The sequence below is a fragment of the Parasteatoda tepidariorum genome, chromosome 9 (genome assembly GCF_982258835.1).
Source record: "Parasteatoda tepidariorum strain Cologne lab strain chromosome 9, Ptep-v5.0, whole genome shotgun sequence".
Lineage (NCBI taxonomy): Eukaryota > Metazoa > Arthropoda > Arachnida > Araneae > Theridiidae > Parasteatoda > Parasteatoda tepidariorum.
Window position 1 is genome coordinate 28,470,209 of NC_141763.1, and position 22,518 is coordinate 28,492,726.

The 22,518-nt window shown below is 31.6% G+C and overlaps 4 protein-coding genes and 1 long non-coding RNA gene across 5 annotated transcripts in view; 3 read left to right on the forward strand and 2 right to left on the reverse strand.

Annotated features, from left to right (window-relative positions):
* The window catches only part of LOC139426670 (uncharacterized), a 74,674-nt gene that overhangs the window by 16,938 nt on the left and 35,218 nt on the right, over window positions 1–22,518 (forward strand). The window lies entirely within an intron of this gene.
* Window positions 1–22,518, reverse strand: part of LOC139426668 (uncharacterized) — a 41,287-nt gene that overhangs the window by 13,361 nt on the left and 5,408 nt on the right. The gene's annotated exons all lie outside the window — the stretch shown is intronic.
* LOC147803441 (uncharacterized) lies at window positions 584–6,299 on the forward strand. The gene is made up of 13 exons (XM_087151145.1): window positions 584–1,004; window positions 1,416–1,484; window positions 1,576–1,710; window positions 1,811–1,876; window positions 2,220–2,927; window positions 3,197–3,508; window positions 3,590–3,936; window positions 4,292–4,663; window positions 4,758–4,838; window positions 4,915–5,173; window positions 5,256–5,582; window positions 5,662–5,958; window positions 6,041–6,299. Exons 1-13 carry the CDS (start codon window positions 975–977, stop codon window positions 6,287–6,289), a joined length of 3,252 nt encoding a protein of 1,083 aa, XP_087007271.1. The 5' UTR covers window positions 584–974; the 3' UTR covers window positions 6,290–6,299.
* Window positions 6,372–7,536, forward strand: LOC147803442 (uncharacterized). The gene is made up of 3 exons (XM_087151146.1): window positions 6,372–6,456; window positions 6,551–6,839; window positions 6,969–7,536. The coding sequence occupies exons 1-3, from the start codon at window positions 6,376–6,378 to the stop codon at window positions 7,259–7,261; spliced, it is 663 nt and encodes a 220-aa protein (XP_087007272.1). The 5' UTR covers window positions 6,372–6,375; the 3' UTR covers window positions 7,262–7,536.
* LOC147803443 (uncharacterized) lies at window positions 13,881–15,502 on the reverse strand. Its single transcript, XM_087151147.1, has 2 exons — window positions 15,089–15,502; window positions 13,881–14,815 (listed from the first exon to the last, which is right to left on the reverse strand). The coding sequence occupies exons 1-2, from the start codon at window positions 15,131–15,133 to the stop codon at window positions 13,952–13,954; spliced, it is 909 nt and encodes a 302-aa protein (XP_087007273.1). The 5' UTR covers window positions 15,134–15,502; the 3' UTR covers window positions 13,881–13,951.

Below are 22,518 nucleotides of genomic sequence, written 5' to 3' on the forward strand. Positions count from 1 at the left end.
AACATTATTAATATATATATATATATATATATATATATATATATATTTGTTTCATCCTTAAACTTTTAATTTTATCAGGCGGAATAATTTCATAATTACATTAAAATACAATAATATTTATTTTTTATTCTTATCAAACAAAATATTTGAATTAATTTTAATTTCTGTTAAAATAAATATTTAAATATTTACATTATATTATCATATATTAAATTTCCTTAAAACTACAAATGAATTATTTCAAATTTAAAAAAAACATATAATGAAAATTTTTACCGCTTGAAATTTTATATTCAAAATATATTCATTTTATTATTTGATATTATAATAATCCAAATAACTTACTTTATTTTCAAATTAAGAATTAAAATTCAAAAAGTATCTGTAGACTTTAACGGATACTGCTTACGGAACTTGGGAGAGTCATTTCTCACAAAATTTTACAACGATAATTTCTGTACGGGACGGGCCGTTGGGGTCTATTCACGTTTTATCAATTAGTCATAATATAAAGTATAACATCGTATTTCAAACTTATTATAGAACGTGAGAATACAACTATTTCTCATGAAATTTAAGAAGATAAATCTCACTATGTGCCATTTGAGTTTTATCTGGTGTGGAACATTTTATCAATAAGTGAGAATTTAAAGTATATCACTGATTATTGAGCGTGGGATTATTACTATTTCTCACAAAAATTTAACAAGATAGGTATGCTTTGAGTTTTATCCGTATTTTATTAATCACAACCATAAGGGGGATCTAGCTTATCTACATAGAGGGGTTATGGGAAGGACATAGTTAGAGCTTATCTATATAAATGAGTATTGATAATAATCAGTATATATAGAGAGAGCTGCTTCACGGAAAAACAATTAAGTTGAGAATATTATACCAGACGTAGTGGTATCGTTAGAATTAGTTTATTTTTCAGAGTATATTCGGTGTATTCGTCTTATAAAGGATAAACCATGTCAAAGCGATCAAGAGATTCTGAAAAAGTAAGAAATATTTCTCTCATTATTTTATAAATCAATTTCTAGTTAAATTAATTGTTTTTTATTTTACTTATTGATAAATTTTTTCTATATTATTTAAATTAAGCGAAGCATCTTAAGTTTAATTATTTGTTATTTATATTTCATTAATTAATAATTTGCATACTGTTTATTATATTGTTTCTGTATGGCGATAAGTACGTTGTAGAACTTTGTTAACGCATGTTATTGAAATTATTTACCTTTGAGTTTTGATTTTATTTCATTTTAAAGTTCTTTAGTATATTTGAGTTAATAAGCTGCTTTTATTTATAAAATTCGCAAAGTTATTTTTATACAACAGTTGTATGTTTGAATTATTTTACTGCCTTTTTTTTTGTTAATTTTATCGTGAAATATTTTTTATTTTTCTAGAATGATGATGAGGGAAGTGAATTTAATTTTAATGAACCAGGTTTTGAGTTCAATGAAACAGATGATGAGGTAATAATAGGTTATTTTATTTTATTTTTGTAGAAAAAATATTAATATCAATTTAACATAGTTATTTTTTAATCAACAACTTTTATTATAGCTTTTGGGAGAGCTCACGCAAGAATTTTTCGAAGATGACAAACATTTAATCGGAGATATCACGCAAGGTTTTGCGGAGGCGACTCAGGTCTTTCAAAATTTGCCTATTTATTATCAAGTGGGTTCGGGATTTGAGGTAATAACATTTTATTCAGCTATTTAAAAAAAAAACTCTCAGTGGAAAATTTGTTTTTATTCATTTATTTATTTTTATGTATTTTTTATTTCTATATCAGAATCAGCCAGGACCTTCTAGTGGAGGATCAGTGTTTGTGGAAGGTGTACCGGCTCCATCAAATGAAGTGAGTTTTAAATAATTTGTTTATTTATTTATTTTGCATTTTTAATTATTTAATTTATTTAATATGTATTTATTTATTTAATATGTATTTAATTTTATTTATTTAATATGTATTTAATTTATTTATTTAATATGTATTTAATTTATTTAATATATATTTATTTATTATGTATTTAATTTATATGTATTCATGCTTATTTAATGTTTTATTTTATAGTTAAATTCTGCTATTATATTGGAATGTTATAGTATTTTTATCCCCAACATAATTTTAACATTTTTCTTTTTTAGAGTTCATTTCATATACATTATGTTTATCATTGATATATTTTTTTCTTTTTTAGGTGAAGAATGCGATAGTATTAACCCCTCTTCACCAGAGAACGTATCAGACTTATAGAGCCAACGAAGCTTCTTACCGGGCGAGAATTGATATCGATCGGATTCCAGAGTATTTGAGGGAAAGGCCCTTGGTTGCTGCTGTGGAAGCTGTTCGAGAATTATTCGGAACGTTGATGCAGCGCACATTTGAGGGCTTAGCCCCTATGGATCTCGTGAGATTCTGTATTCAGGCAGAAGGTTTGGACAAGCCAATTTCGTCCCATTTGCAGCGTGTGGATGCTTTCACCCTGGAGAAGCTCTTGGCCATTGTACTCAAAGTGTTGCAATCTAAAGACAAAATCAAGCTGGTGGATGGATTTGTCGTGGACATTATCACGGTGAAACGTGATGTTGGTGCCGGAGTGGATAGGAAAGTCATAAACATCCAAGTCGACAGGCTGCGAAAAAACTCGATTATTACCATCGATAATGATGAGCTGGGACTGTGTTGTGCAAAAGCTATAGTACGGGCTATAGCGCATGTGGATAAGGATAAAGCAGCCATCAATGCTTTTAGAGATAAACGACGTCCTGCACTTTTTAACAAAGCTGTTAAACTCCATGAAGATGTCGGTGTACCCCTGGGACCTTGCACCTACAGCGAGATTGCCGTTTTTGAGGATTATCTGGATACGCAAATTGTGGTGTTTTCCACAGAAAATTCAAACAGGGTATGTTGTTTTTTTCCCAATATTTTGTTCTATAAATTACTTTTTTTTAATTATTATAATTATTATATTTTTTGTTATAAGCATTATTTTCAAATTTTTTTCAAAATATTCACTTATTAGTTTTTTTAAAAAATATTAAATTTTAAAACCTTTTTAAAAGTTATATTAAGTTAAGTTATGAGTTTTAATAAATAAAAATTTATTTATGATCCTTGTAGAAAGTGTTATTACGAATTTGCTTTTTTACCTATTTTCCTTTTAAATTTTAGGTGTCATACAAAAGTGATGTGTGTAGACCACGCCGGATTAACCTGTGGCTCCACGGTGGACATTTTGAAGTGATCACATCGCTAAAGGGTTTCTATGGCTCCAATTATTATTGCGAAGGATGTGAGAAGCCGTACGACCACGAAGAAAAACATTTTTGCGAAAATGTTTGCCCCATCTGTCGCCGTAAAGACTGTCTTCCAAATGGACCCTCTAGACGATGTAGCGATTGTGACAGACTGTGCCTATCAGAAGTCTGTTATCAACAACACAAGAGCAAGGAGGGAAACCAAGTATTGTCTCTATGTGATAAAGTAAGTTTATGTCTATTAATAATGTTTTCTGACACAATATAGTTTGGTTATTGTTGATTAATATATAATTTATTCTTTCAGATCTATCAATGTCCATCATGTAGTCAGGTGATTCAGAGAAGGAACTGCCCTCGTGATGAACATCGCTGTGGCACATCAAAGTGTCGTTCATGTGATCGGTATGTGGAAGGTGATCATTTGTGCTACCTTCGCAAAGTAGATGCAAAGCCCCCCTCTGAAAAGATCATCTACTTTGATTTTGAAACCGACCAGAGTTCTGGGGAACACGTTGTCAACTATGCCATCGCCCAATACTTCAATGGAGAGGAGAAAGTGTTCCAAGGATATGGTGCTTTAGCAGAATTTTGTTCTTGGTTGTTTTCCACTCAGCATAAAAAATTTACAGCCATTGCACACAACATGAAGGGGTATGTTAAATCCTTTGTTATTTTCTAATTTTGTTATTTTCTAAATTTATTCTTATTTATTTTTAAAGTTTTATTTCCTTATCTTAATTTTTTATTTGTTTTCATTTTTAAATTTTTATTTATTTTCTTTATCTTAAATTTTTTATTTATTTTCATTTTTAAATTTTTATTTATTTCTTAATCTTAATTTTTTATTTGTTTTCATTTTTAAATTTTTATTTATTTTCTTTATCTTAATTTTTTTATTTGTTTTATTTTAGTTATGTTAACATTTATAATTTTTAGTTATATTCAAATTTATAAGTTGTTCTAAATTTTAAAACTCTAATGATTATGTCTGCTTTATTCGTTATAGATTTGATGGACAGTTTATCATGGCATGGCTTCTAGAACAAGGCATCACCCCTGAAGTGATACCCAACGGCTCTAAAGTCATGAGCATTTTGCATCCAAGTTTAAAACTGGCCATTATAGATTCTTTCAACTTTCTTCCGATGGCCCTCTCTAAGCTACCATCTTGCTTCGGATTAGCCGAGCTGAAGAAAGGCTATTTCCCGCACCTTTTCAACACAGCAGCCAATCAAGCCTATGTTGGACGCCTGCCAGAACCATCTTTTTATTGTCCTGATACTATGTCAAGCAAGGCTCGGGATGAGTTTTTAAAGTGGCATGAAGTACATAAGGACGCAGAGTTCAACTTTCAAAAAGAGATGAAAGAGTATTGCAGGTAACCATTTCTAAAAAAAAAAAAAAAAAATAATAAATGTTTTTTCTCTCAATGTTATGAATTTGAACTAAATTTGCCTTTTTATATTCAACAGTTCTGATGTCGATATATTGAGAAGGTGTTGCAATATGTTTAGATCAGAAATGATTAAAATATCTGGCGTGGATCCATTTTGGTAAATATTTGATTTTTTTAAATTATCATTTTACTATTTATTTTGTATGAAATTAAACCTATGTCTTTTTTTACAGCTATATTACTATAGCTTCATCCTGTATGGCAGTCTACAGGAGCAAACTTATTCAACCAGACACCATTGCCATGGTCCCAGTGCATGGTTATATCAACAGAACCATCTGCAGCCCTGACTCCATACGATGGTTGGATTATGTAGCAGAGGATCAAGACATTATGATTGAGCATGCTTTGTCAAACAAGGGGGAAGTCAAGATTGGAGGAATGTCAGTGGATGGTCTTTGCCGGGAAACCAAAACCATCTACCAATATCATGTAATTATTATTTTATTGTTTTTTGAAATAGTGTTTAAAAATGTTTTCTAACTTTAACATGTTTTTGTTTATATTTTCACAGGGTTGCTTCTTCCATGGCTGTTTGACCTGTTATGATGCGGATACTCAACATCCGTTCAAAAAGATGTCAATGGGAAAATTAAGGGCAGCCACCCAAGAAACCACCGAAAAATTCAGGGGCTTAGGCTACCAAGTCATAGAGATGTGGGAGCATCATTTTCAACAATTGAAGAAGGAAATGCCCGAACTACAGAATTTTCTGAAAAGCCATAAAATGGTGGACAGACTCAACCCTAGAGAGTCCTTTTTCGGCGGTCGGACAAATGCCGTTCGACTATTTTATGAGGGCGAAGCCAAGTATGTCGATTTCACCTCGTTATATCCATGGGTAAGCATGCATTTTTAGAATTTTCACTTTTTTTTATGAAAAGTTATTACGTCTGTCTTAATTATTTTTAATTTTTCAGGTCAACAAATACTGTTTATATCCAGTGGGCCATCCCAAAGTAATAATGACTGACTTCGATACCATCGATAACTACTTTGGCATAGTAAAGTGCACAGTGTCGCCCCCTAGAGGTCTCTTCCTACCTGTTTTACCATACAGATCCAACGGAAAATTGATGTTCCCCCTATGCCGGACGTGTGCGGATACTCTATCACAAGTCGCTTGCACTCACACCGAAGAAGAGAGAGCCATCACGGGCACATGGGTAACTGAAGAAGTCAAGTTGGCCGTGAAAAAGGGATATCGAATAGTCGAGGTAATTATCGTTTTAATGACTGTTTTGGTGATTGAAATAAATGTATGTTTTTTGTTAATTATTTTTTTTATTATTATTATAGATGCATGAAGTATATCACTTTAAGGAAAAATCGGACAAGCTTTTCAGGCCATATATAGATCTTTTTCTTAAGATAAAACAAGAGAGCAGTGGTTGGCCACGAGAATGTGTGACCGAAGAGGAAAAACAGCGGTATCTCCGAGAATATAAAGAAAGAGAGGGTATTGATCTCGACCCAACCCAAATCCAAAAAAACCCCGGACAAAGACAGGTGTCGAAAGCATATTTGAATAATTTTTGGGGGAGGTGAGTAATTTTTTCCCCGATATTGTTTCCATTCAGTGCTGTAGTAATTTTAGATTGAAATATTTTATAATCTTTATTTTCAGATGGGGTATGAACCTGAATAAGACCCGTCTCACTTATGTCAAAACTCTGCCAGATTTTAATAAAATGTTAGCGGACCCTACAAAAAAGGTAACACAATTTAAAATAAATTATTTTAATGAAAAATTATCCTATTTTATTTAAAATTATTTTATATATTTATATATATATATATATTTTTCAGGTGAAAGACATTTATTTCATTCACAATACGGCCGCCATACAGTGGGAGTCCCGCAGCGAGTTTATCGAACAGGATGCTTCGACCAACATCTTCATCGCATCCTTTACAACTGCCTGGGCTCGTTTAAAACTTTACGAGGAAATGGAAAAGTTGGGAACCGCCGTGTTGTATCATGACACCGATTCTATAATCTACGCCAGAAATGGAAGTAATGATCCGGCAATTGGAAATTTTTTAGGAGAGTTCACCGATGAATTGGATGGTGACGTCATAACTACATTTGTTTCTGGTAACTATCTCTTTTTTCAAAAAATCTCTTAAACATTTTTAAATTCTGTTTTATTAAAACGTCATTTTTATTGTCTAAAAAATTCTTTTGAAAACTTTATTTATTTTTTATTTTTATTTTTTATTTTAGGAGGAGCCAAGAACTATGCCTATTCCACAAGATCCGGAAAGACATGTTGCAAAGTGAGGGGCTTCTCGCTGAATGCCAGAAACTCGGAAATTCTAAATTTCGAGTCTGTCAAACACCTGGTACGTACTCTGGACAACACTACAACAATCCCTCTTCATAATCCTGCTAAAATCACTCGCCTGCCGAAGAAGAGGAAAATCGTGAACGTTCCGGAGACAAAAGTATATCGTATGGTATACGATAAGAGAGTAATCAACCGTGACGATTTCACAACCTTACCGTACGGATATTGATTTAAGAGAGTGGAGGCGACCCACTGGATAAAAAGCAGTGGAGGCTATACCCACTTAAAAAAAGCAGTGGAGGCTATACCCACTTAGAAAAAAGCAGTGGAGGCTATACCCACTTAGAAAAAAGCAGTGGAGGCTATACCCACTTAAAAAAAGCAGTGGCGACGTCCACTTTAATAACCGCGGAGTGCCACTGGAGAAGGGTCCTCGTCCCGCACTCTGGATAGTTACTTGTAACTAACAGATGTCTCCTACTTCCATTACAGAAAGAAAAAAAACTATTGAATTAATTATAAAAATTTTATTTGGATTAAATTTTTTAAAAAGTAATATTAAGAATGAGTGTACAAATGTTTGTGAGTGAGTGAATGTTGTCATGAAAGTGAAAGAAAAACTACATTTTTTTAAAAAATTATTTATTGAAAAAACGCATTTTAAAAATATTTTACAAAATGTTTTAATATTTCAGCCATCTATTTTTTCTAGCGAAGAATAATGGTGAATCAACTACAGAAGGTGAGTCAGTTAACATTTTTTTATTAATAACAAATTTTTCAGGTATTTTCATTTCTCTTAAAGCTTCGAAAAACTCTTTCTGTCCTTTGGGGTGTTTCTTTTCATTTCTCAATACATTGTTTATTAAATGAGTGATGTTGGTTCCGGGTAAAAGTTTTCGTCTATACAAAATTTCTCCTTTTTCAGTCCACGTTAACAGTTCTTTATTCTCTTGTAAGAATTGTAAAAGCTCTTTAGCTCGGTCCTTTTGACTCTTGGGGACGACATTCATTAATTGCGTTTCTATCAAGCTGTCACTTTCTGTCATTTTTTCTTCTTTAATTTCTTTAGGATTTTCTTCCACTTCATTTTCCTCCACTGCTTGAGTTGGCTCGTTTTTATTTTCCAAAAAAGTAGGAAATTTGATATACTTTTGAAGAATTTGTAAATATAACTCTGCTTTTTCATTGTCGGAAATATTTTTATTTTTTAAAATATCGTGCATTTGCCTGTCCAAATCGGATAAATATTCCACAGTATTAGTTTGTAATCTATTTTCTGGAACTAAGATAAATTTTTTACCGTGTTCCATTGATCAAAGATGTTAAAGCTGTTATGGCCGCTGGAATCAGAAATCCTAAAAATCCGTCACCTCGTTGAACAAGAACTTCTCTCTTACGGAATAAAGGAACTCTTTTGTCTACAATTTTTCTTAAGCTTCTTTTAAAAGGTGAAAGTTTCTTCTTTTGATTTTTATTTAGGGGAATGTTACCTTTTAACAAATTAAGTACACATTCACAAATATGTTTAATAGATTTAGCTGGACAGTGTTTTAAAAATTTTCGCTTCGATTTTGATTTAGCCACAGCTTTTAAGACCTCGAGACAACAGTGTTTACTGTCCGACATTCTAATCGCATTTGATTATTTTATTCTTAGCGAGATTTAATTTATACTAATTTCCAAATAATTGAGATTTAATGAAGGCAAAGTGATTTCTGTTAAAGTGTCTAAAATTACAGTTAACACGAAAGGTTAATGGAAAAATGACTATCGTGACTGGTACACGATCATTTTATCTTTCGGTAATATACCTGTGCGCAGGCGCATATTATCTTCAGTATCTGGTTTCAAATCGACTAACAGGTAACCAAAGGGTTTCGAAGTCGCGTCTTGATACACTTCTTGGAAAAATTTAACTTTTGTTGGATAGAGTTGTCTGCCTAAATGCGTGATTTGACTTTGATCACGTGGGTTTTTGAAAAGAATAAGATAATGAGCATTTAGAGATATTTCTCGCATCTCTTTACCTTTATGGAATATATTCTGTACAATAAAAATGACGGACACATTACGATGATGACTATGTTTAGTAAACAGATGCGTCAATTTGGAATTACTTCCTAATTCAGACATGAGATCATCGAGAATAATTAATGCATTTGAAATAGTATTTAAATCAGAAGGAACGCCCTCATGAAATGTCACATTCGGTATTGTTTCAAACATGGTTTGATACGCTCCATAACACCAAATAACCGATTTCGGAAAAGGTTCAATAATTTTAGATTCAATTATTTTCTTGCAGAGCTGGCTTTTTCCACATCCTGTTGGACCAGCCAAAATGCATGTGAACGAATGCCTAAGTTTAGGGAACTCCATAATTTATAGAAAAGAATTAATAAAACGAGAATATTTATTAAAAATAAATAACGCAAATAACGGTATGTAAATAAAAACACAAAATAAAATATCAGAAAATTTTAAAAAAATAATAATTTTATTGTTTGAAGGCAAAACGTACACCAAATTTCTTTTTCACAAACTGATACATTACAAAATCATTTTTTCGATTTACATTGAGATTTTTAATAATGGATAACATAGATATGTCACGACAACGATTATAAATGAAAAAAATACAATAGGCTCCACATACGTTAGATGTGAGTGATTGAAAAGATACAGAATTCCAACATGCATTAGAAATATTAAATAATTTATAAACATCAAGTCCATAGAAATCTGGAGAATGGCCATAGGAATCGAAAAATTCCAGTGTTTTTCTTTCCGTCATGTACAAAGCTAACCAATGCGATCCTGGTAAAGTTGATTCATCAGTGTTGACGATAATAGCTTCATTTTCTTGCAATAAGGGTGTTGTGTCTCTCGAATAAACACCTCTAAATCTAAATGCTGTTGTTGGATCTTTTGATAAAATTTCATAAATCTTTTTTCCATCCATTGTTTAATTTCCAAAATCGTATATAATGTCACGTGCTTTGTTAATTTCTATGACGTTTTCAAATTCTGCGAACACAATAACGCACACTGTTTTTTCTAACGGTTGCTCAAATTTCATTTCAACTCTTAAATTACTGTGCTTTATTAAATTAAAATGATCGCCATCACATAAATCAGGTGATAAGTCAAAAGCATATAGAGTGTAACCATCACAAAATTCTTCTCTGGAAATAAAGTTACCTTTATCACTTCTCATATGCTCAGTGCTCATGAACAAATTTTGATAAGCTCTTATATATTGTTTTTGTGAAAAGTTGAGTTCCAATGGATTATGGGGGACTGGTTGACCATCTACGTAGACGGCGATAAAATTTAAATTGAAATGTTTAAAATCAAAAGGATTTTTTTCAAATGTTCCATGAAATGCATCATTTTCGACACATCCTATGATAAGTCGTTTAGGAATTTGTCCCACAAATACATTGTCTTGCACAAATGACATGTTTCCTTTAGGAATGGAATACACTTTACAGAGCACTCGATTGATAGGATATTTTGCAGTATCTTTTTCTAATGCTTTTGCATGTCCTAGAATGACTCCGGGACTAACACGTACTTTTCTAACTAAAAGCGAAATTCTATCCAATACAACTTTATATCCCGACTTTCCTATTAGACAAAACTCGGGTTTACTACGATTTAATTTAATTTTTATATCAACCATGTTTAATAATAACCTGTTTTGATGAAACAAATCACTATGAATACAGCCAATCATGTCCACAGTTGCACTTAACTGGAAATAATCTGATCTTTTTTTAAGACCATCGTTTGAATCTTTATAATAAAGTTCGGCCGTCAATTGGGAGGTTTTACTGTCATAACCATGGTTTAAAAGTGTTTCAATGTAAGATCGATAAGGATAAGTATTGCTGGAATTAGATATGATGCGATCGTTTAAAGAAACATCCACTTGAGAAAATAAGGAGTGCAAAAATAAATTTACTGGACCAATTTTATCATCAGCTGTTAAATTGGTATGATCGTTTTTTAAAATTTTTGCTTGTACGTGAAGCTGAGTTTGGCTTAGATCAATAAATTCATCACCAGAACCTGATATATGAAATTCAACGGGTCCGCCATCAAACACGTTCGATAACGGGTGAAATTCAACCCACTGTCCACTTTGTATAACTGTTTGTGTGCCGGGCATTTGAAACAATTCCAGTTCAGACTTCACACATTCCGGGGAACCTTTTAAAAGAAACGTCATGATGAATCGAAAATATCACGTCCTCTCACTTTCTGTTTCTTTGATGAAATGATCTTTTTCTTAGTCTTGCGTTTTCTTTTATAGCGTCCACTGCCAATCATTGACTGTATTTTCCCAAGAGCTTTATTGGCCAGATTTTTACCCGACTCTTTTGCTCTATTTTTGGCTGATGTTTTCAAATCTTGGCCTGCTAGTACATCGGACATAACACGTGATCCTGTGACTAATGCTTCTTTTCCAACAGTTTTTGACCCGCGAACAATGTATGGTAGGGCTGCTCTAAATAGACGTCTAAATATGCCGCCCAGACCATAACCTTTTTGATACGACACACCACGATAATAAGGTAAACCGTTTCCCCCTTGGGAAGCATAATGGTCCTCCAACTTCTTGGAACAGCAAACATAAGGTACTTTCATCTTGACTACTTATCTTGAAATGAAGCCTTTTTAAAAAAACACTCAATATTTATAGTATTTGTCGCATTCGGAAATGCAGCACAGCCATCACTTTACCTCTTTCAAACGGAACAAAATCTCCTGAATTCAGTCTGAGTTCGATTTGAATTGTTTGAAATGAATGTCTCGTTAAGGGTAAGTATTGAGGTCTATCATAATACTGACTGATAGTTTCACCATCATGTCCTTTTATTCGAACAATCCGTAGTAAAGGAGCTTGTGTATCTCCGACAATTTGGGGGGAAATAAGATCTGTGTACACATAGAAAACTGAAAAATTAGACCATGCGTCAGCCACAAAGTCGCTTTTCTGGTTACCCGTAATGACTGCATCTCGTTGAAATCCTAACAATTCACCTAACTTCTCTAAATGAAGACTACTACCTTGAACGGCGTTAATTTTTACTCGTTTCGTAGCTTTATTGTAATTTATTGTAAACCGACTTGGATTTTTAGGTAAAGCAAGTTGTATAGCTGATACAATATCGAACATTGATTCATAACACCCCACATCAATTGTTTGCTTAACAGTCGATGCGATATTTCCATTGCTAATCGTGTATCGAAAATAATTATTATTTTCATTTACGTTCAGCCAAGAATGCGGATAGATGATTTCAGATAGGCCTACTTCCCATTCACCTCTTAAATCCACTGGTATAGGTAATTGAGTTTTGAAATGAGAGATTTTATTATCAGGAAAGAATCGCGTTGAGCTATCAGAAGGTAACGTCACGTAGAAAGACATTTTTAAAAATGAACCTTTAACGAAAACGTTTCGCTATTTATACTTTATGAACATCCGTCACCCAATCATTAAATTTATCGGAATAACCTAGAAATTTAACAAAATATTGCATCTTTCCATTTATTTTTTTCTTCATAATTATTTTTTCAACTGGATAAAATCCAGAATCGACTACTTTTTGTAATTCTTCTGCATAAAAGGTACCTTCGATTGATTCATTCATTAAATCTTTCAATTTATACACTATAGGATTTCGTGGAATTATTTTATCTATAACAAATAATTCTCGTGTCCAATTATTTTCATATCCTTTTTCAAAATGACGTTTGGACTTACTAATACGAACAGTGTCACCTATTTGAAAGACAGGCTTATCATTATTCACCTTATCACTATATAAATTATTCCATACTTCTTTTTGATTATCGATATTCACTGAGGCTGGCTCCATTTTTATACTTCTGTGTTTGGTATGATTATAACTATCGATTAATTTAGAAATGACGTCAATATATTTTTTCGTATTATATTCTGTAAAGTATTTCCACATCTTCATTTTAATGGTACGGTTAAACCTCTCAACAATACTTGATTTAGTTTCATTATTTGTTGTAAAGAAATGAACTCCTAAATTTTTAAGATACTGCTGTATAAGTTTATTAGTGAATTCTTTTCCTTTATCTGACTGCAGTTTCTCAGGTTTTCTTTCTCTAAAAATAGTTTTCAAAGCTGGCAATACATTTTTGGCTGATTTGTCTTTAATAGGAATAGCCCAAGCATACTTTGAGAAACAATCTATACAAGTTAACAAATATTTGAAGCCTTTATTAAATTTCGCTAAAGATTGCATGTCAACTAAATCAATTTGAAATTGTTCATCTATACCTCCAACAATCACTCGATTCCGTTTAAATATCTTTTTTACTGGTTTATGCAAAGTATAAGAATCTTTAGTCTCTAACCATTTCTTAACGTCACTTTTCTTCACTTTACCTTTCACAGAATTATAAATAGCATTTACACCTCCAAAACTTCCTGGATGTTCAGGTTTCGTATAAACTGATGAAAGTAAATGATCCATAATCTATTTTAAGAAAATTTTTAGAAATTATTTTTTTTCTCTAATAACAGTTTTATTTCTAACAGTTAAAATTAACACTCATAAACATTCTTAAAAATAATGGTATACAATAATTTTAATAAAATTAAATAGTAATACCTATACAAGTATTGAATATTTTTTTTTCCTTTTTAAATTTAAGCAAGAATTTTATTTTAAGAACCTGAAAAAAAGTATTATACTGAAAAAGAAAAGTCATGCCTGCTGAAATAGAAAAACATTTTCTCCTCTGGAAAAGAAAGTTTCACACAAAATTTTTAACAAATACCTAATAACAACAACAAATTGTGTGAACGTTATTAAATACATTTTATTTTCAAAGATAATAATAATAATAATAATAAAAACTTAACTATTTAAATTTCGAAAGAACAAAAATCCTTCCTTGCTGCAGCAATACATAGATCCAGACGGATGACTTTCAAATATTGTTCACTCAGATAGTCAATCAATGGAACACATTCCGGATAGATCCTGTTTTCGCACAGTTCTTTTTCAAAATCACGAACTAGCCCTACAACGTTTAAAAACATGCAGGACTCGTTAAAATCCTTGACGGACACTAGTTCACCAATTTCAATATCCTCGTCCCCAACTCTCATAGGTGGTTGGAGACCTTTCTTCGCACCTATATGTCTGTATAAGACAAGTGTCAAACAGTTATTGAGGTCCCGTTCAACTTCTTCGTAGCGACTGCTGTTCGGCTTTTCCAAAGGTATATTCCTTTTGGAAACCATTTTAAAAGTCTCCAAGAGATCCCTAGACTTAAACTTTAGGGTTAGGTAGCTGGATATCACTTCCTCTTGGACATTTTTAATGGCGTTCCACTGGGCGAAGCTAATGTCTAGGGGGAACTTGTACAGTCGTCCACTTCTACACTTGTGTTCGTGAGTGAGCGTGTACTTGCCGTCATCAGCCATGAGCAAATAAAACTCCCTCTTATCGTATTCATTGATCGCCTCAAGAGCTAAGTTGATTTCAACGATGTCGAAAATGGAGGTGGGTGGGCCATGTTGAAAACACACAGTGAACTGTTCCGGCTTAAGAGTGAGCCCCACTGTTGATGGATAATAGTCATCTCCGTAGCGATTAAACTTTCGAATATGAATAGCTGTCTTTTCCTTGAAGGTGCTGGTCAAAACAAAGTAGTTGTCGCCAATTGGGTAGTAGTGTTCGGGATAGCAGCCCTCTTGAAACAAACCTTTTCTCTTTGGTACATCCTAAAAATAAAAAATAAATATTTTGAGTCACCAAGAAAAAACGTTATTATGATTGAACATTATTTTAAAAATTATTTCTAAGTAATATGAATATCTGAAATAAAAGTTTAAGAGTAAAAATATATGATTAAGTTTACAGATAGGTTAGTTAAGAAATAAGTAGTTAAAGAATTTAAAATTATGTTTAAGCTGAAAATCTATTAACATTAAATAAATTAATTATTACACATGAACAGTCATAAAATAAGGGTAAAGAAAATAATAAGTACTTACTTGAATTTCAATGTGCTTTCTTTTTAATGAAGAGTTGGCTGCCATAACTATCTAAAGACTGTAAAACAACACTTAAGAAATAAATCTAAACAATTTTTCAAGAAGTAACTACACACGCCAGAGCAAAGGAACTTGTGATATACGATAAGGAAATTATTACCAACACAGTATTAATCGTTGCCAACAAAGGATATATAACTCTAACAACCAATCAGAAAAATATCAAGCTGTCACATGCTTAACTACTAACCAGCGCAAGTGAAAGGAACTGAATTCAACACACACGTCATAGACCAAGATTTAGCATGTTTTATCTTATCAGAATGACTCGCTCTGTAATCAGTAGTTGTGTTATCACACGGAACACGCTAAATATTAACCCGTGCATGGTCAGTAGTGTTGCCACCCAGAGAAAGTTATAATAGCATTTAGTAGGGCAGAAATAATTATTTAATAACTGTCAAAGATTAAGTGAAAAGATATCGATGAAACTATAGGATGATATCGATATCAAATCCTTTTTATTTATGCACGTGTTCAAAATACAAAAGTTAAACTTATTTACACATATCTAACCAAGCATTCGTGGGTCAGTGGTTATGATATCCAACTACTGACCCACGAAGGCTTTTTGATGGCGTGAGTTCGATCCTCAGCCTTAATTATATTTAATAAATAATATTAAAAACAGATTTAAATAATAAAATGGATTTAAAGTTATTTTATTCCCACATAGATGGCGCCACTAGATCAAAAGCATGATATCATTTATTTATTATACAATAAAAGATGACGTCATAACTTTATAATACACAATTTCTCCCCCAAGTAACAAAGTTTCTAAATGTTGCCATCCTTAAAAACTAATATTAAAATAATAAGTGTTGCCACCCTCAAAAAACTAATAAATTAAATAATATTTAAAAAACGAAACTAAATTAAAAACAGAAACCGAAACTAAAAATATATTAGGCTTAAGAAAAAAAAGAAATAAGCTCCCCATGACGCTGCAGACGAAGTTTCAGGCGGGCAGAAATAAGCAAGCGGGCAGAAATAAGCAACTTCCGGTTTGTAGGTGGGCAGAAATAAGCAACTTCCGGTTGGGGCAGAAATAAGCACCCCTTGACTGCCTATCACTTCCGCCGCATAGATGCCTGCCCTTACTACTTATCGCTATGCTTCCAGGCGACGAGAAGACATACACAAGTTTCGACTCGGTAAAGGATTAACATGAAGGGGGAATTCAATTCGCGCCTGAATTCCTGAACTCGATCAACATCGCCGACTTGCCTCCACACAATCTGAAGCTCAAGAAGAACGCCATCATCATGCTTCTCATAAACTTGGGCGTCTCTGAAGGAATGTGCAACGGAACACGATTGATTGGCACCGAACTTTGCAACAACATCATCAAGGCTAAGATCATCACCGGTGAACACGCAGGCCGACAAGTACACCTTCCAAGGATCACGCTCGACTCCAGCAAATCACAGCTTGGCGCAACTATGCAACGGCACCAATTCCCAGTTACTCCAGCATTCGCCATTACGATACACAAGTCACAAGGCCAAACATTCGAATTCGTCGGCGTGCTTCTCCTCACGACGTTCTTCGTGCACGGAATGCTCTACGTCGCGTTTTCAAGAGTCAAGCGTCAAAGTGAGTTGAAGGTATTGCTGCCTCCTGAGAATTCAACCCACACCCGAAACGTCGTATGGAAGGAAGTCCTGAACAAGAGAAACTCACCAGCCGCACCTGCCTCTCCGACAAGAAACTACCTGGACAACATGGAAGACTTCGCAATCGATGATTAATGTTTATTATGTTTATGCTGCTATAGGTTTGTAATATGTTTCTCATGTATGTATATATGTTTGGTTTTTCTAAATAAATTTGTCAAAAATATTGAACTTCAACACACTTCAATCTTTACACTGCTCACTTTGTACCATTTCTTTAATTGTATAATTTTTTGTTATCAATTACATTTTATTTCCAAACTTTCCAAACTTTCCAACTTCCAAACTTTCCTTTCCAAACTTTGTTTAGATAGTTTACAATGGTGCACTTTAACCGGTTATCTTTTCACCAATGGTTTTACAAATTTTCTTATGGCATGTATTGTTTTGATAAATCACAATTGAAAATTTAAATCTTCGAGTTAGCTTCGATACCTGTTTTCTCCGAGCGGAGCTCGGTCACCCGCTGGTATATATTAAAGTGACCACATTTTCATTGAGACAAATGGGATGAAATGAGAATTACAATTTAGTTATATATATTTTATTGTATACATTCATATACTTGTACAAAAATGTATTTATTATTAATTATTGGTAACTATAAAAATATTTGTAAAAAATAATAATTTGAACATCATGATTTTTAATCAAATTAAATTTTTTATTTAAAAAAAATTATGATTTTCTTTCACGGTCATATTTTTGATCTGAGTGAATACTTAGCAATAGATTCGGATCATTTATTAAAATGTCATGAAATATTTCACATAAATTGGTCAAATTATATTTTACACTTAACATATATTTTTAAAGTTTTAATGTTCAACTGCGTTTTTTTAGTTGTCCATATTTTATTGATACTAGAAAAAACACGTTCTGTTGCTACATTTGTTCCTGGAAGGGAGAGCGCGAATTCTACAATTTTCAAAATATTTTGATAAGGAATGTTATTCTGTTTAAAATGAAGGAATAGCTCGGTCCATTTTTTGTCTGTTTCCACATTTGCAGGTAACCAACATTTAATTTTTTCATCTGTAACATTTCATATGTTCAAATTATTCTTTTTTAAAATAGTACTTACTGAATCAAAAATTATTTGTGAAGTTTCATTCAGCAATGAAACAAAATCTAATATTCTATATTTAATTCCTGTTTCTGGATCAAAAAATCTAACAATTGTGGGAAATAATTTTAAATCTTTGTGGTTGGAAGCATCAGAATTCATGGATATTAATGCGCATTTTTCTAATTCTTTCTGCAATTGTGAAAACGAATATGGTGAAAAAATATTACAAATAATTGCTTCGGTTTTTGTCCTTGCACATGCATATTTTTTGTCGTATAATGTTTTGATCATTTGCGACGTAGAATTAATTGATCTGAAACTTTGATTTCGAGATCAAGGTTTATGATGTGGAAAGCAAATAGCCCTTCAGCTAATGCTAGCTGTTTTTCCGTGTTGCCAAAGCTATAGCAGTGCGAAAAAGCAGTTCCATTTCAGACGAGGAAGCGGCATTATTCAAAAATCTTTTGTGCCTCTTTGTCGCTAGATGTTTCGTAATATCGTTTTTTCCACCATGTGAGACCAAAAATTCAGCATTGCATTTATCACACCGTACCATATAGTCTACTTTGTTTTTTTTAATAAATTGAAATTCTCTGCTTAGCTCTTCATTAAATTTGCATTCTCTTTTTTTACTCATCTTTTATTCTGTGGGTAAATACTAGAAATGAATAAAAAATTTACTACAAAGGCTAAAAAAGAGTATTAAATTTTGCCTTATTGGTCGTTACATTGTGGCGACTATTGCTCTACCACTATCTTCGTCAATCAAATTATGAGTCAAACCGAACGTCAAATTGAAAACAACAAACTGCACTTATCTGAATTAAGCCGAGACGTAACGACAATGATCGTACACCACCGAGTAAATCTAACTCGGTACATTGCCTAATTTAGTTTACTCTGCATGCATTTTACGTGCTTTTTTTAATGTATTTTTTTATTTCTTTATATTTACCATAATACTTAATAAATAATAGGTAATATATTTTTACAGTACATTTAAAATAAAAAATGCAGATATCTTCGAAAAAGCGGGACATTTTTAAAAATCGGCGGGACGCGGGACAGTCCACTAAAAAGCGGGACTATCCCGCGCCGTATTTTGTATATATATATATATATATATATATATATATATATATATATATATATATATATATATATATATATATATATATATATATATAATATATATATATATATATATATATATATATATATATATATATATATATATATATATATATAACATATATATATATATATATATATAATATATATATATATATATATATATATATATATAACATATATATATATAACATATATATATATATATATATATATATATATATATATATATATATAATATATATATATATATATATATATATATATATATATATATATATATATATATATATATATATATATATATATATATATATATATTGAATACTAACCAGTAATGAAGCATTATTTTAGCATTAATATTTTTTATTCAAATTTTGTTTTAAATTATTTGATAAAGGTAACTAACCTGGAAATGATATAATAAAGTAATTTAACATTATAATAAGATACAACATTTGATTAACAAACACTGCTCGAAAAATTGGAATTGTGAAAAGCACCTATGCTAAAAGAACGAATAGTTCAGTTACCCTAAGAATTACGCAAGAAGAATTGGATCTTTTCCAACATAGCCTTCATTTCAGTGTTGAATAGACAAATTATAATAAGCAACTCGTCCAGTTGTTACATACTTGCCTACACAGACATCTGTTATGATAACTTCTTTTTTTAGTTTCTTATCGCAAGGCCGTCAACTTAATGAGAGTCAGACAGTTTCCTTTTCTAGGTCAAAGATATTGTTTGTGATATTTTTTTTTTTTTTTAAAGCTGAATCGAAATAACACAAAATCAAAATCTATGGGGTTGAAGTTCTAGAACTCTTTATCTCTGGTTAACTTCACTCGCTGCTTTCCCCCTACCAGCATATAAACATCCCAACTTGCAAAGTAAATGTTACTGATGGTCGAAAAAATATTTTTATATTACAAGGTTGTCGACTGGGAAATAAAACCTCCTGAAAGATTAATTTTAGGTCAGTTTTTTAGAAGTTGGAAATGTTCCAAAGAATATTTGACCCAGTTTAAAGTTGCGGCTCTAAACCTACTAAAGAGGCGTAAAGTTTGTCTGCACACTTGAGGTGAGGTTTAGCCGCTATCTAAAATTTATTAAGAGAAGAGGAACTTAATTTTATCTATCTAAATCCTTTCCGACGCAAATGGTACACCGTTGTCTCTTTTACATATTTTTTTTCTGACGCTTTAATTACAAACAAAAAAAATGCTTTAGTATTCTTTAATTGCATAAAACAGTCTAATAGTTACTAAAAAGAATTGTTAGATTATCGAACTTATATTCGTTCTAAAATATGAACTCCAAAAAATGTAGTTTTAAATTTTTTTTCCATTTATATTCAAAAATTTATCAACAATTGATTTTGTAAGTTAAAGAAATTTCAATGATGAATGTTTCTCTTAGATGTAAATAACTACAAATAAGTGAAAATTAAAAAAAAAATATTGTTTGAAAGTGAGCCGTGTTTGGAAGATTTTACCTTTAACGTAAAAAAAGACACCTGTGTTTCATAATCATAAATTATTAAAATACTAAATTTAAAACGTTTTCACTTATTTTGACTAAAATTAATACAAAGTAATGAAAAAGTATGAAAAATATGAGAGACATTTTTTATCAAATATTTTTGAAATGACATAAAAATCCAGTCTAACGGACTAATAGTTTAGAAGCTGCAAGTTATTTACTATCCCATTCATCATTAAATTACATACAGTAAGGTAAAATACATTGATTTGGCAAACATTGTGGTAGCCATAAAAAATCAAGCCGTTTGCTTGTGAAATAATAAACCAATGAAAAAATTCAATATGACAAATTGACGTTCTTACATAACATTAGAAATATTGATTGTAGACTTATATTAAAAATAAAGATAAAACATGATTTGATATGTTTTTTTTTTTTTTAATGGCGGGCACTTGGAACTATTGTCCATTGGTCACAGAAAGTGCCAGAATTGCTAACTCTCTTTCGTTACCCAGTGGGCACCTGTGGCGAAGCCACGTCACACTACCACAACCCGTTTATAGGGCGGGTCACATTCACACACAAAGGAGAAAGGACATAGAACACAGATGGAGAGAAAGAAACATCCATGCCTTGCCCGGGATTCGAACCCAGAACCTTTCTGATGCAAGGGCAGTTCCCTGCCCACTACACAGTCCGGTCGGCTGATTTGATATGTACAATAATTGATTTTTGAAAAATGAAAGACATAATTGATGAAGTTACACATAATAAAATAAGCTAAATATTATATTATAAAATATTTTATACCTAAAGTGGTAGTTAAAAAAACATAAACACAAAAATTAAGAAAAATTGGCTGACATCTATTGTATGATGTATCGATTAACGCAACTAAATTTGAAGTCTAAACAAATTACATACTGTTCCTTATGTATTTTATTTTACTTTGTATGATATAAGAATAAATTTGAGACTAAACGAAAAATAATCTCGAAGTTATTATGATTTTATGCACAAAAAGTATAATATTTACTCTTACAAGGTACTAGCTATCCTTGAAAAGTTTAATTAGTAGTAGAAAATTTAGGATATTTTGCTAAAAGATTTTTCTTATTTTAATATATACTATTTTATCGTTAAGTGGTTCAGAAACTTGAATTTTCATGCATACATACTTTCTTTGGAAAACAATTTTTAGTGGTTGTTACACAGAAATTAAAATATCGACATTTGTTTTAATTTCGTTACCGCTTTTTAAAATTTCCAAGACACGCGTCTAGTTACTTACATAATTAAATTTGCCATACCTGCCAACTTTTAATCCCTTCCATTATCATTTTTCCCAGTGGTATTAAAATGGAATTAAAACTTCAACTTTTAAGCAAACAAATACGTTGTATTTGAGAAAACTTAAGTTGACAACCATGACTTAGACGGACACTTCACTCCTTCATCATAATGTAGTGCCCGTAGGCGCCTGTAGTACTGACTTTAGCAAGAGTGACAACCATGATAGTATCGCATATTAATATATGTGCTTCATTTTTGTAAGAATAGTGGTGATCAATATCTTTTAAAAATTAATATTATAAAAGAAAAAATAGTATATAATTACTACCACTTTAAATATGAAAATAAAATCTTCCGGAAGAGTTGGCAGGAATGCAAATTTTGCTTTCTTAACAAATAGCATATTGCTTCCAATGTATTTTTTTATTTTTACATTGAATCGAATAAGATTAAATTAAGACCTTACGAAAAATAATTTCGAAATTATTAGTTTTTCATGCACAAAAAAGTATAGTTCTTGTATCTATTTTCGTAACTAGATTAAACTTAAGACCTTACGAACAACATATTCGAACTTATTAGCTTTTTATGCACAAAAAAGTATAGTTCTTGTATCTATTTCCGTAACTAGATTAAATTTAAGACCTTACGAACAATAATTTCGAACTTATTAGTTTTTTATGCACAAAAAAGTATAGTTCTTGTATCTATTT